At 41.0% G+C, this 15,816-nt stretch overlaps 1 protein-coding gene across 6 annotated transcripts in view; it reads right to left on the bottom strand.

The window, feature by feature from the left end:
* The window catches only part of TRIM44 (TRIM family member 44), a 118,773-nt gene extending 103,192 nt beyond the window's left edge, over positions 1–15,581 (bottom strand). For 3 of the 6 annotated variants that reach the window (XR_003434467.1, XR_003434466.1, XM_027114994.1), the window contains exon 1: positions 14,533–15,542. Coding sequence is in view for 3 of the 6 variants with exons in the window: in XM_027114994.1 (XP_026970795.1) it covers positions 14,533–15,204 (672 nt within the window). In the remaining 3 variants the exon portion in view is untranslated. Of the gene's footprint in view, positions 1–14,532 lie in introns of all 6 variants that reach the window. The other 3 variants (XR_003434468.1, XM_027114996.1, XM_027114995.1) reach the window with 3 other exon arrangements.
* Between the last annotated feature and the right edge of the window lie 235 nt (positions 15,582–15,816).

Below are 15,816 nucleotides of genomic sequence, written 5' to 3' on the forward strand. Positions count from 1 at the left end.
CTCTACCTAGTATTCATGTATCTATTTCCGGGAGTTTGAAATCCCCAAAGCTGTACACAAAATTTGCAATGTACATGCACTTTTCTATGAAAAGGGACTTGAGCGCTCCCCAAAGTCCCCCAAAAGTTTAACTTTCCTAGTGTAAAGGGCATTGCATAAAGAGAAAGGAGACTCAGGCTCCACTCCTACTAATTGCTATATGAGCTTGGAAAAGTCATTTTACATCTCTGAGTTTCTGTTTCTCAACCTGTAAATGAGGAAAATGGGCCAAATCAGAACCTACAGATTTGCAGGCTGCAGCCTACACAACTTTGGTTTTGTTGTGTTTTTAGAGTGTTGTCCCACACAGCATACTAGGAATTTTAAATTCATTGTCAACATTTAAAAACCAGGAGATACGACATAATAAAGATTTCCAGCTTCTTCTAAAAATCTGAAAGGTATGACTGTACTGGGCTCCCTCTCCCACATAGCAGCAACTGGCTGAAGCTGAGTAGCAACTACCCGCTTTAGGCAAGGCAAGCTCCCTCCAGTTTGCCATAGTTACCCTGGCTGGCTTCTCCCATTTACATTAACTTTCTGGTCCCTGTAGACATTTGAAGTTGCTACCCCTGCAAGAACTCCCTCTGAAAGTTTTCTGTCTCTAAGGGTCCTTGTGTTTGAACACCAAGGAAGTTGGCATGTCTTTCTTCAAAGGGGTTCAGAATACCTCATAAACACAAGTCCATCCATTCACTCCAAAACACAGAAATAATACAGCTCATTCTAATGCAAACATTCTTTGAAAATGGGCAAGAGGCAGAAACAAAAGTGGAATATGGTAGGTAAAAGGGACATCAGAATAAGATCTTGACAACCAGTCTCTGTACTTTCATGGGAGTCAGTCTAGTCTAATGCCAATAACCAGCTGGGCACCAAAAGAAAAGTCATGTGTCAGTAGAAGTGTAAGTGTAAATCACTTAATATCCTAAACTGGTTCCTAAATATTGAATTCTGTATTATAAAGAATCAGAAGATGCTGAGTTCAGAAAGAATACTGGCTGCGTATTTTGGTTTTTTCCTATCCCACTAGCCTTGTGTTGCTACCATGCTTAAAAAAAAAAAAAATCAATCTAACTTTCTATCATTTTCACAAAAAGGTTTTTTTGGGAGAAACAGTGGAAAAGGACTGGGAGATAGAATATGTAAGGAGTCCTCCTAAGGAATCCAATCAGAAAGCAAAGCCCTGACAAAAGGAAATGAAACTGAATTTTAGTACGCCATAAAATTTTAGTTTCACCACGCCATGTCCAAAAATTCTTTACCATCTTCTTCACATGACTTGATTTTCCAACTCCAAATCCACTCCTATGTTAGGCAACCACCTTTATACAGTTGCTTAGATCCAAAATATTTTGGGGGCCTGAGCAAACCTACCCCCAAGTCTTTTCAGACCTAACTCTAAAACACAGGCCAAGTCCAACTACTCTTCACCATCTCCACTATTCCCTGTTTGGTCCTAATCCAAGGAGCAACACCACTCCCACTTGCCTACCCTACACTCCATTCCCCACACAGGCACCAGAGGGAAATTTTAAGAACGTGAATCAGATCACTCATTCTCCTGCTTAAACAGTCTATGGCTACTCAGAAGGAAATCCAGTATCTTTACCATGGCCTACTTGACAGTCTGACCTCATCTACTACCCGCTACCTGGAACCCTGACTCATTATCCTCCAGCCATCTTTTTTATCCTCAGTAAGCTTGTTCCATCTCAGTGCTTCTACACTCGCTTACTTCCTCCATTCAGATCACTATGCCACCAGGTCTTCCCACCACTGGCTCTAACTATACCCAGTCCTTGTTAGATCCTTAAACAGCCTCTCTCTCATTCCCCATTCCAGTCACTCTCTTTCTCCTTCCCCTAGTTTGTTATTCATGGCATTTATCATTATTTAAAATGTTATTTACTGTTTAACTTGCTTGTGTCTGTTTTGCTCTTACAACAAAAGCTCCATGAGACCAGTACTTAGAATTGTTCACTGTTAAATTCCCTACAGCCCCAAATACTCCACCTGACTGAGTGAATAGATCAAAGGAAAAAAACACCACGCCACTAATTTCAAACAACATAGAAAAATATCTTAACGAAACTGTACCTCAAAAAATTGTGGTAAAAATTAAATGACATAATATGTAGGAAGTTTATAGCACAGAACCTGGTACCTACTAAGTTCTCAATAAATTTTAGTTATCATTGTTGTTATTGTTATTATTAAGTGATTAAGTCTATTGAGTGACTGACTGCTAAGTATCAAGTACTGAGCTAGAGAAGTGCTGAATGGAAAAAAATGAACAAAACAATCTGATACAATCAAAATACTCTGTAAAATATCTAGGAAGAAAAATCCAGATGGAAGGGAAAGAATAGTTTTTTTGTTTGTTTTTGTTTTGTTTGTTTGTTTGTTTTTTGTGGTACGCGGGCCTCTCACTGTTGTGGCCTCTCCCGCTGCGGAGCAACAGGCTCCGGACGCGCAGGCTCAGCGGCCATGGCTCACGGGCGCAGCCGCCCGGACCGGGGCATGAACCCGTGTCCCCTGCATCGGCAGTCGGACTCTCAACCACTGCGCCACCAGGGAAGCCTGGGAAAGAATAGTTTTAATAGTCTGATTAGAATATTCATAAAGTATCTACTAAATACCTTCACAGAGATAATAAACATCAGGAGACTGCGTCAGTACAACTTAGAAAGGTTAAATGTAAGTGGGAATAATTAAGAGTAGAGGCTAAATGGGATGGGTGAATGAAAATGTCCTTTGGGGTTAGACCTGGATTCAAATCCTAATCCTTCCACTTATAAACTAGGTGAACTTCCACAAAGCTCAACCTCTTTGAGTATCAGTTTTCTCATCTGTGAAATGAGAATCAGAATAATACAGGTTATTGTGGGAGTTATATTGAGATCAACTGAAATAATGAGCTGAAAAGCATCTGACCTAAAGCCACTTAATAATTATCATTATTATTCTAATCTCGGGAAAGAGCCTCAAAATTCAACAGCAGATAAGAGTTTCTAGACTCTCTTAGTTTTATAACCTCAGCTAAAGGCTAGCATTTCCATTCTTCACACACATGAAGTCAGAGTCTTTCACTCAACACAGGTTACCCTGCCAGGGTTCACAGAGACCCAAAGAACAGAGTGGAGAACAGCAGGGGTGCCTCTAACCTCTTTCCCCCACGACTGCCTACTGGAAAGAAAACAGAGGCTATTTTCTAACTAGAAAATAAAGGGTGTACTGCCCCTGCCTCCTCTCCACTTCTATAAAAATTTCCTACAGTTCAGAATGTAAAACAGAATTTAAAGAGGACAACCAGCAAGACTTGTGAACCTAAAATTAGACATACCAGCTGTGTTTTGGTTAGCTAGTGCACATGGCACCAGCAGGACACTGAAATATACAGGAGCCTCTTCTCTGAAGACAAGTTTTTCACCAGCCTATCTACCCACCAGCATAGAGCAGTCAGAAGGAACAGAAGGAGAGGGGGCTGAACAGCGTTCACCAAAAGAAACTTGGTGTCCGAACTTCTACTTCTGCCAGACTACCTGGTCTGGAATTGAACGCAGAATAGAACCTTAGTTGACTCTGTAAGGATAATAAGAGTAAGAGTCACTAATTGCTGAGGGATTATTATATTCCAGGCACTGTGCTAAGCTCTTTACATGTATCATCTTGTTTGTTCTTCACTACAACCCAAAAAGGAGAAATAATTATTATGCCCATGTTACAGATGAGGAAACCAAGATTCAGAGAGACTGAGTGAATTCTCCAACATGACACAGGTAATAAGTAGCAGAGCCAGGATTCAAACCCATAGACTGCAAAGCCAATTAAGGCAAGACTGCTTGGTCTTTCATATTCATTCTCCCATTCTTCCTTAGTAAGAGACTCCAGTTTTAGCTGGACACACCATGGCCTGAAGAAAAGACTGTTTCCCATCCTCCCTTGCAACTAGATAAGGCCATGGGACTGAACTCCAGCCAATGAAACGTAAGCAGCAATGCGTGCAACTTCTGGAGAGTTCTCTTAAAATAAAGGGGTGTTCCCATCTTCACTTTCCCGTGCCTGCTCTCCTGGAACTCAGATGTACTGGCTGGACCTCCAGGAGTCATCTTGGTCCATGACAAGAACCATACCCTAAGGATAGCAGAGCAGAGGCAGAAAGAGCCTAGATTCCTAATAACTGCATGGTTCCTCTATACCAGCTTTGGACTGCCTACATCCTTCTATACAAGAGAAAATAAAACATCCACCTTGTTTGAGCTGCTGTTATTTTGGATTTTTCCAAATTATTTCATTATTTCAGATGCAGTTAAACGTAATGTAAACACTGATATAGTAAATCACTATGCAACACTCTTTCAGTTCTTCATTGATGCCCTGTGACTATGTGAGATTATTATACTTCATATCATACATTTACCAAATATTTCATGTATATCTACTCTCCAACAGGCACTGTGCTAGGTGCTGGGAACACAAAGATGTGTAACATACAGTCCTAACCCTAGAAGAAGAGTTTATGACCCACGCAAGACAGAGACATGGTGGGAAGAAATAATACTGATGTAGTATACTGTATTTAATGCTATAATAGTACAGGCTGTTGCTATGGGAACACAGAGGACAGCTGCCTAACACTCTAGTCATATCTACCTAGTAAAATCCTATCCATCTTTGAAGGTCCACCTCAAATACCACTTCCTCTAAGAAATCTTTCTTGATTCCACATCTCCAGCTGAAAATAACTTCTCTTTTCTCTGAGTCCCCACGACATACTATCTGTACCTCTCTTCTAGTATTTATACACAAATAAGCGTGTGAAAAGGCTATAAGCTTCCTGATGTCAGGCATCTTTCTTTATCAATATCCGTCATGTAGCACACCTTAAGTGCCCAAAAATTATTCACATAAATAAAATTAACTTAAAAACACCAGTTTTTGACAAAAAAGCTAACTATATGCTACAGTTTGGATGTAGTATAATGCTTTCGCTAATATCCTGTTGAAGTTGAAAGCAGATTGCTCTGCTACCCGATCAGAAACTAGCTAAATACATTTGAAGTGAGCTTAATTTATAATTAAATGTTCGACAAGAATAATTTAGCACACCACAATATACATCAGTCATTGCCTATATGGTTACTTGCCATAAATTATAGACTGAGCACTTAGAGTATCTGGAAGATTTTGCTTGGTTGGTTTCATTTTTTTTCATTCTTGACTCTTTTTTTTTTTTTTTTTTTGCGATACGCGGGCTTCTCACTGTTGTGGCCTCTCCCGTTGCAGAGCACAGGCTCCGGACGCGCAGGCTCAGCGGCCATGGCTCACGGGCCCAGCTGCTCCGCGGCATGAGGGATCTTCCCGGACCGGGGCACGAACCCGTGTCCCCTGCATCGGCAGGCGGACTCCCAACCACTGCACCAACAGGGAAGCCCCTTGATTCATTTTTGACATCGGAAAAGGGCATCAATATTGATTTTTTTATCCCCCAATGTCATGTTGGCTTGATCCCTATCATAGTGGCACACACACCCACAAACAAGATTCTCATCTCTGCCCCACATATCCGCACTGAAGTTTTTGTTTCACCCCTTCTTGGTCTGTACTCTGTCTTCTCTTCTGAGAGGTCCATTAGTCTCTGTGCTCCTTCCTGCTGCACAACAGATTTACTCCCTGGCTCCGGATATTAAACCCACAACAGGAACAGGAGCGTGAAACTGAGCTAGTTATCCCAGATTGAACTGTAACTTCAAGCAGAAGACACACTGAGCACGGACACTGACAGATCTCTGGCTTCTCAGTTGGGGTCCGATGCAAGGGAAGAGAAAAGGTGGGTGTTATCAGTGGACAGCAGGGCAACCTCCATGTTGTGGGCTGTGGTCAAGAAAAGGTGGTGCCACAGACACATAGTCCTTTATCCCCAGAGGGGCTTAAGAATAATACACCTACTGCATCAGCAACCTTACCCTGAAAAGCACTCATCTAATAGTACAATATGCCTATTAACCTATTAATCTATTCTGATTGAAAGGTCGGGGAAGAGAAAAAAGAGGGCACTGGATTCTCGGGAGAGAGCAGGGAAAGTATGGACCTTTTCCCTCAACAATCCTCTTGATAGTGTGTACCCTTAATTCTGTGGTCTTCCTCGTAAAAACAGTAACTCCAGTCTAACCACAACATGAAAAGAAGACAAATCCCAATAGAAAGACATTCTATAAAATACCTGATCATCCCCAACGATTTTGATTTAAGGCTGGTGTGAGGCCAATCACAGGTATTTTCTAAAGAATCTCCCTCCACAGGTGATTCCAAAATGTGGCAACAAGGTGAGAAACACACTGTTTAACCTACTGTTTAACCTACCTGCCACTCCTCTTTCATTCCAATATACTCCAGAGTGACCTTTCTGCTGTCCCTCCAACACCCCAAGTTCACCTCTACCTTAGAGCCTTTGCATTCACCATTCTTTCCGCCTTAACCACTCTTCTCCCAGACTTTTTCTTAATTCTTAGATTATAAACTGTAATTTTAATAACAAAGATTGTGGGAAGAGTCCACATCCCTAACTGAACACAATTAGATGACTCTTCCCCTCCACTTAACCCTGCAGAAGCCCTCTAGGCTCTCTTTAATGAAGTTCCATCACCATGAATGTTGAATCCCCTGAAAAACTGAGCTATTGTCAAAGAGATCCCCATAAGCTCACATTCCCTCCACAGAGTAGTATTTTCACCTGTGTTAACAGCACATTACAATTGCCAGAACTACACTACTCCTCTCACTTCAAGAGCCATCTAATTCCTTTTTGAAGAGTCCTATGAACCAAACCGATCATCTCTGCTATGAATCACTGGACTTCGTGCAAAAGGCACTGAGTGGTAACACAATAGGAGGTTTTCTCTAGATCTCTGCAAGATCTCATAATTCAGGTCTCTGCCTTAATGTCACATGCTCAGAGACACCTTCCATGACTACCTGGTCAAAAAGTAACTCCCTCCTGCCCTCCTGCCACATCACTCACTCTTTCGTTGCTATGACTTATTGTTTTCATAGTACACACGACCATCCAAAATTACTCTACCTTATCTCTCTCCCCAGCTAAAGGGTAAACTCCATAAAAGCTAGGGCCCTGTCTGTCCTCTTCACTGCATACGTCCCAGACTTATTACAGGTAAAGAAAGTACATTTTGAAGAGTAGACTGAGATGGAGAATCCCAGAACGGGAGGCCTCACTTTAACTTTCCATCAACCATTTGTGGCAGCTTCAATCATTCCCTTTACCTTAGTCTTAGCTTTTGTCTTATTCTATACAAATAAATAAGACACAGACTGAACCACTGTGTAGACAGCACTTCATGGTTTTATTAGAAGGTACTCCAAATCCTTTCAGTCAAGAATAAAAACATAAATAGGGACATTACAGCAGACATTCAACCTTCTGCCTCCCTGCCAGAGCTGCTTATGAGCTGAGCACAGAGCCAGAGCCGCCGGCCATTACAAGACACAGCAGCGGCATACCCCCATCTCCAGCCCCTCCAGAGTCACAGCTGTCCGGAGAATATGCCTGTACCCTCCCGACCGCCCTGCCACTAGAGCCCCCTCGTTGGGGCGCCCCTGCAGTTGTTCAGTCACTTAACCAAACATTCTTCTTTCCAAATACCCATCTTAAAGACACACTCAAGGGCAAAGGGAGTGGTTTCAAAACTTTTGGATCTGTCCATAACAAAGCCATGTTAAGAACTCCATAGATGCTTATAAGTACTTGCAGAACTCTGCCAATCATTTCTCCCTTTGCCATTTTATAAGACTCCACCTTTTCTTCAGGTGATCTTAGAGTGAACGAGACAAGTGTTTTTCAAACTACAGGACACGACCCATTAGGGTACAATGAAATCAATTTATTGGGAGAATCCAGAAATTTTTTTGAACAGAATAGAATACAAACAGAACACATCATATGCAATAACGTTAACAGTGCTCCGTTTGAGTTAAAGTATGTGTGTGTGCGTGTGTGTATGTAAACTAGACCACAATGTAAACTATATTTACATATAGTGGTTATTTGAACATAACCCCTACTGTAGGTTATGTTCAAAATAATTTTTTAAATTACTGGTCTAGAGTTCTGAATACATGTAATTGCACTTATACTGTTGAACAAAATGATTCATTAAATATAGCTATGAATGCAAATTCCCTTGACAACTTAAGAATTTTCATATGAAAATATCCATGAACCAGATCAAGCTCCTTTGTCAGACCCAATGACCCATTTTCAGAACCACAAATTACGGTCACAATAAGAGAAACCTGCATATCTGACAGTTTATGAACCAGATGTGAGGTCATAATATGGGCTGTGTAACTATATTCCTACGATAAAACTGGAGCACAGGCTCAATTCAAATCTGCACCCACAGGATCCTTTGGAGACCAAATGCTCTGGAGCCACACTGGAAATACAGCACAAGAGGAAAGGTAGGACTTTAAAAGTCACTTCAGTGATTAGGGTTCAACTTATCCCTTCAAGGTGTTCACCTTAGTCCTTGAGGCATTAGCCTCCACGTTGCCTCTGCTCGGATCCCTTCTGGCTGTACAGTTACCCTGGTTTTCTGTCCATTCTGGCCCGCTCTGCAGTTTGCTTTACTCTAGCCCTCGCCAACAATTTGGCCTTCTACCACCAATATTAGCCACTCACAGCCCGGTTTGGCACTGAGATATCAAAACATATGTTGTTCAAATCCCTCTCAACTCTAAACCTGTGCATTTAACTAGACTCCTCCTATTAATAATAATAAAAACAACAGGTAACATTTAAAGAGCACTTACAATGTGTTAAGCATTGTTAAAGTGTTATCACAAACTAAGTTATTGTATTCTCACAAAAACACTACTTGATTTCTTAACTTTATACCCATTTTAGAGATACAGAAACAAGGCCAAACTGTTAAATAACTTGTCCAAGGTCAAAAAGCAAGTGGCAGAGCTAGGATACTTCCTGTTCCTCTCTAATCCCACACCGTGTTTTATTTTTTCTTTATTAACAGTTATTACATGTTTATTTGAGCATTTGTTGCTCTCCATTTCCTTCCAACACAATGTATACTCCAGTAGAAGCAGGGACTTCTTCCATTTTGCTATATTCTCAATGCTTAGAAAGCACCTGCCCTTGGCCAATGCTCAATAAATACTTGGTGAATGAATGAATGAATGCAGTATAACAAAGATCCTCTTCTCTCACCATCATCATGCCAAGCCACTTTTAATATTCCAAGAGACCTACTTTCTTGTCAATAAGTAAATGTACACTGCCCTCAAAATATATGAAACCAGAGGTGAAATGAAACTAATTAAAGCACAAACAAGCTCTAAACAAGTTCAAATTTTTATTGAATAAAAACGATCAGCCCTTCATCCTAGCTGCCTAACAGAGCAAATGGTATGCCCTTTCTGAGGGGGGAAAATATGACTCTAGTGTCTACAGTTCTTTTAAACACAATGTCTGGTATTGAATGAAAAATTATGAGATGAGAATAATCATGAAAATGTGGCATATAATCAAGAATCAGATCCCAAAAGATAAAGAGAAATGGATCTTTAAAAAAAACAACCAAACAGGCATTCTAGAGTTGAAAAACACAATATCATAAATTAAGAATTTAATGACTGACACTCACTGGAGTATTTGCAGCTAAAATGAATAAATAAATAGGCACCTCTATGGAGTGATTTCCAAGACATACTGATAAGTGAAAAAAGCAAAACATAAAAGAGAATTTATATTGCCCCAAAACCCACAATTCCAGTTTCACCATGAGAAAAACATCAGACTAATCCAAACGGAGAGACAGTCTACCAAATACCTGACTGGCACTCCTCAAAACTATCATGATCATCGAAAACAAGAAAATGTAATATGGCCAGAGGACCCTGGTACAGAAATCATTAGAGGAAAAACTGGTGAACGTCTAATAAGGTCTATAGTTAAGTAATACTGTTCCAGTGTTAACATAAGCAGAGTACAGGAAACAGCTCTATTGATCTGAGTACATTTACCGATCACAAGAAACTGGGATGTGCATTTGATTATAGGCAGAAAGTGAGGTGGGCAGGGGGAAAGAAGATAAAAGAAAGCAAAGCCTACAGCATGCTCAGAGTGGGACATTTAAAGGAGACCCTTTCCATACAGACTTTTGACCCTCCTACCCCTGCCAAAGAGTAAAATTCTAGAGTAAAGACAAACTAAAGTTGCCGCTATCTCACCCTCCAAAGAGGAGTGTGGGGAGCCATGCCTTGGAGCCGAACAAAACGGGGCGGTGGGGGGATGGGGTGCAGGACAGGATGAAAGAAATTCTTTAAGAGGCTGTAAATTTGGGCAGGCACCTCCTGAAAATCTGTTCCAAGAAATCTCTCATGCAATTAATTTAGTTTAAGGGGGTCCTAAACAAGCTGTACACTTAGGCCTTATCAGAAGCAAACTCAAATGCTCTTTCGAAGACTACAGCTTCAGGCCAAGGCTGAAAATCCCCACAAATAATTTTCCAAGGCAATGAAAAGCTACTCGAACATAACAAGCACAAAAGGAAAGAAGGAAACATAAAAAACACCACAAAAACAATAGCTAGCAGAGAAAGGTCTATAAAGTCCTCAAATACTGGAATTATCAGTGACAGATTATAAATCAACATGCTTACTGTTCTTAAAGGAATAAAGAGGATACCTACACCATGAAAAAAGATAATAAGAGGATATGATTCACAAATCTATACTAGTACATTTGAAAATTTAGACAAAATGGACAAACTTCTAGGAAAATGTAAGTTATCAAAATTGACTTAAAGAAAAATACATAACCTGGACAGACCTATAACCACCAAATAAATTGAATCCACAGTCAATGGACTGGATACAAAACAAATGTATCCAATGTTGGATACAAAACAACAAAATTAATTCTCTCTCTCTCTTTTCAGATCCAGATGGCTTCCATGGTCAGTTCTACCAATCATTCTAGGAAGAAATATTCCAATCTTATATAATACACTTCTAGAACATTAAAAGAGAGAGAAAATACATGAGAAGCAACACTTCCTGACTCATACTATGAAGCCAACATAACCTTGATAGCAAAATCTCATGAGGACGCTACAAGAAAGGAAATTTACAAGTTAACTTCTCCCATAAATATGAATGAAAAAATCCTACATAAATTATTAATAAACTAAATTCAAAAACATAAGGATACTTCATCACAACCAAGTTGAGTTTCTCCCAGAAATGCCAGGTTGTTTTAACTGTAAAATATACTAATGAAGGGATGGAAATAAGACCATATATATGTACACACCTGTATCTGAAAAAACAAACACTTGAACGATAAGCAAAAAACTAATAAAAGTGGCTACCAAAGGTTAAAAAGAGGCTTTTGAAACGTGAACATAATACTGATTTTTAAATTTAATTTAATAAGTATATCAGTTAATGTAATTCATCACATTAATAAAAGAGTAAAATCACACGAACATGCAACAGATGCAGAAAAAGCATTTGATAAAATTCAATATCCATTCAATATTAAGAAAAACTCTTAAACTGGGACTAGAAGGGAACTTTCTTAATCTAATTAAATATATCTGTGGGAAAAAAACCCACTAGCACACTTGTGAAATGTTATGAATTATCCCTCAATTAAGAACAAGGCACAAATATTTACTATCCCTTCTATTCAACATTATACTGGAGGTCCTATCCAAAGCATTAAGGCAAGGGGGAAAAAAAAAAAACGAACAGGCATAAGGACTGAAAAGATACAAAAGCTTTCCCTCTTGCAAATAATATGATCATGTGTGTAGAATAAATTTACAGATTATTAGAATATGTAAGACAGTTTAATATGAAAATCAATATACGAAAGTTTATCATATTCCTATATACAATTAGAAAACAAAAATTAAAAACATTTTTTACAATACTATAAAACTGTAAGTATCCAGGAATAAATTTCAGAATGATGTCCAAGATCTTTCAGAAAAAAAAATTACAAAACTTTATTGTGAGGCAATAAAAAGACCTAAATAAATGGATCAGAAGACTTCATTTTGTAATGGTATTAATTCTCCATATATTGGTTTATAATTTCAATACAATACAATACAAAAAAAAAAAAAGTCCTGCAGGTTTGTTTTTTTTCTTAATACAGAATTTCATGGTATGATTCTAGGAAATGTAAAAGGCCAAGGCTGGCTGAGACACTCTTCTAGAAGAACAGAGTGGACAGACTTGCTCTACCAGATATTAAGACATGTTACAAACCTATGGTAACTGAGAAAACATGTAGCTCATACAGGAATATACTAACAGACCAATGGTATAAAATACAAGAGCCAAGAAACATATCATACACATATGGGCACTTGATATATGACTGGTGACACAGCAGATCAGTACAGAAAGGATAGGCTTTTCAATAAATGCTGCTAGAGCAACTGGCTATCTGTACAGGGTAAAAAATGAAACTAAGCCCCTACCTCCACTACCCAAAAATCAATACTAAGTGGAACGAGACACAAAAAGCACTAATAATAAAGAAAGTTACTGATAAATTCTACTACATTAAAATGAAGAACTTCTCTGTTCAAGGTACAATTTTTTAAAAAAGAAAAAGGAAAAACAGGGTAGAAGATATTTGTAACCCATATCAACCACAGTCAAAAATATAAATATAAAAACTCCTGTAAATTAGTGAGAAAAAGACAACCCAAATGAAACGAACAAAAGACCTGAATGAGTACTTCACAAAAGAAGAAATACAAAAGATACTCAAAGTCATCAGCGACCAGAGGAATGCAAATTTAAACCACAAGAAGATACCACTACATATCCATATGACTGACAAAAACTAAAAATTCTGTAATAACAAGTGTTGGTGAAAATACTGAGCAAAAGGAACTCTCTTACACTTTTCATGGCAATGCAAATTGGTACAACCACTTTGGAAAATAGCTGACAACATCTAATATTATTGAAGATGTGCACAGTGTGTGACCCAACAATCACACTCCTAGGTTTATATTCCATTTAAATGTATGTAGATGTGCAGCAGGAGACATGAACAATAATGTTTATAGCAACACTGTTTATAATAACTAGAAGTTCCAGAATCTGGAAATCAAATGTTCACCCTTGACAGAATAGGTAACTTGTGGCATATTTATAAAATGGAATTCTATACAACAATGAATATGGACAAACCAAGCCACTCACGGGAAGAATCTCAGAAACACAATGTTGAAAAAATAAAGCAAAACCCAAAAGAATGCATGATAATAATACAATATCAATCGTGTCAAGTTCAAATAAGTTTAGAAATACATAAATGTGTGGTAAAAGTATAAAGATAAGCAAGGATATTATCACCACAAAAGTCAGGATAATGGTGACCTATGGAGAAGGGAGATGGTTATAACTAGAAAATTATAAAAAGGGCATGGGGCTTCAATATTGCTCCTAATATTCTATTTCTTAATCGGGGTGGAGGTTACATTAGTATTTGCTTTATAGTTATTTGTTAGACTGTGCGTTATGTTTTTATACACTTTGAGTGTGTATTTTACAATAAAAAAGGGAAAATCTTAATATAGGGGATTTTCATTATCAAAATATTTGTTATCCCAGTGCCAGCAACTGCAAGGTTGCTTCAGGAAACAAAAGATGTCACGATGACAACAATAACTAATGAACTGATCACTCAAACTTTCCTGCCTGGTTAACTCCAGCTGTCTCTCACCGATTGTAAATATCCACAATATAAATAAAAAGCATATCATCTGCAAATTCAATAAATATTTATTAATATTTGTAAGATTTCCATACACTGTTCTAGGGGACCAGCAAGGTTCAAGATAAAGGCCCTGCCCTCCTGAAAAAGATAGAGGACAAGGGAACACCCACTCCCATCCCAATTTTGCCTCCACCTTCTCACCCTCCTTTCCAAACAACTACCAAACATGAAGAACCTAAAAGGAACTCAGGGGCACACATGAAATTATCATCAAAACCACAACCTTAGGGAGTCTTTTCACTATAGAGGAACCATCTGCTTGGATCCATCTGGTGAAACCATGGTTTACCAATTCCTTGTCAAGAGCCTTAACCAGTCTCAACAATGAAGATGTTGTGGGAATAGGCTTAAGTGGAGTCAAAATCCCAAGGAATGCTTTACCTGGGATACAGAGACCAGAAGCTTATAATTTTCCAGAAATTGTAAACTAGATTTTGTACATTTATTTTTCTAGGGTCAGAGTCCAGAACTTTCATCTTACTCTCAAAGGACGTCAATCAAAAAGAGTCAATAATCACTGCTCCCAACAAGATGAACAGACCAGCTTTTTAGGGACATGGTGAAAGTTAATGTGGCCACAGGGAGGCCCCCTGGGTTGAAACCCAGGTGTCCTGACCTCCTGGCCTATGCTCTGAATGACCAATACTTACTCTTAGTTCTTCGAAGGCTTCGTCTAGGGTGGAGAGCTGGTGGCCCTGATGTGCCCCAATGACTGGGCACAGGACACAGATGAGCTGCTTATCTTCCTGGCAATAGGTACTCAAATCGAGCCCATGGTCCGGACACTTCCTCTTGGCCACTCTCTCCGCTTCCATTTCTATTTCTGGGTCAAATTCGCTTTCTGCCTCAGTTTCTCCCTCCGCTTCCGATTCTCCTTCCTCCTGGTTGTCTTCCTCTGCTTCGCTCTCTTGCTCATCCTCCATTTCTTCCTCACTGTCTTCCTCACTGTCTTCCTCACTCTCGTCTTCGCTCTCCTCCTCCGTCTGACTCTCTTCTTCGGACTCACAGTCTTCCTCGGACTCGGTCTCTTCCCCCGCCTCGCTTTCTAGGGCCTTCTCGTTCTCTACCTGGGCCTCGACTTCTTCCTCTCCCGCCCCATCCCCCCGGGCTCCCGGGGTCCAGGCCTGGGCGGCTCCGTGGACGTACTCGGCCAGGTGGTGCCTGGGGAACTTCTGCCCGTGCGCCTCCGCGTGGCGGCGGCAGTAGCAGAAGCCGCATTCCTGGCACACTTCCTCGGCTCCCGGAGCCTCGTCTGGCTCGCACTCATCACACGTGCCGTCGGGCGGCAGCTCCTCGAAGGCCGCGCCCCCTCCGGAGGCCATGTGGGAGCTGTGCCGCGGCCCGGGTCTCCGGGCTTCAGAGCTCGCTGCCTGGCCTCGGCGCGGCCTCCTCGCGTCCTCCTCTCCACCTGGGGCCCGTCCCGCAGACTGCCCGCGCCGTGTCCCGCAGCCTCGGCGCCGCTGACGCCTGTTCCCAGCAGCCCGCACCCAGCCCAGGAGCACAGGGCCTCGCCGCCGGCTCGGCAGCCTGGCGGCCGCTGTGCTTCCTCCGGCGTTCTGGGCACTTCCGGCGCAGCCGCCCAGCGCCCCCGTCGGCCCCTGCGCCGCGCCGCCCGCTCGGCCCCCCGCTGCCCCGGCGAGATCGCGGTGCCGCCGGCCCCCGCGCCGCCCCGGTTCCACTTTCCCTGTCCCCGTCAGGCGGCCCGCTTTCACTTCCTGAGTCATTTAAAGTGGCAATGGCCCTTTTCTGCGTTTCCCGCAGGGGTTCAGCATCCCCGAAGGAGGGAGAGGATGGATGAGGTCTCTGATTCACTCCAGCTTACTCTGGAGGCGGGAATTGGGCCCCTCCTCCTCCACTTCCTCCCTGGAGGTGCCAACCTGACTTTTCAAGGCCACTAGGCAGGTGTACAGGTGCATTTCAACCTCCCTCCTTCC

This window comes from Aethalodelphis obliquidens, unplaced genomic scaffold, assembly GCF_003676395.1.
Source record: "Aethalodelphis obliquidens isolate GAN/ISIS:26980383/991018 unplaced genomic scaffold, ASM367639v1 scaffold14, whole genome shotgun sequence".
Classification (NCBI taxonomy): Eukaryota; Metazoa; Chordata; class Mammalia; order Artiodactyla; family Delphinidae; genus Aethalodelphis; species Aethalodelphis obliquidens.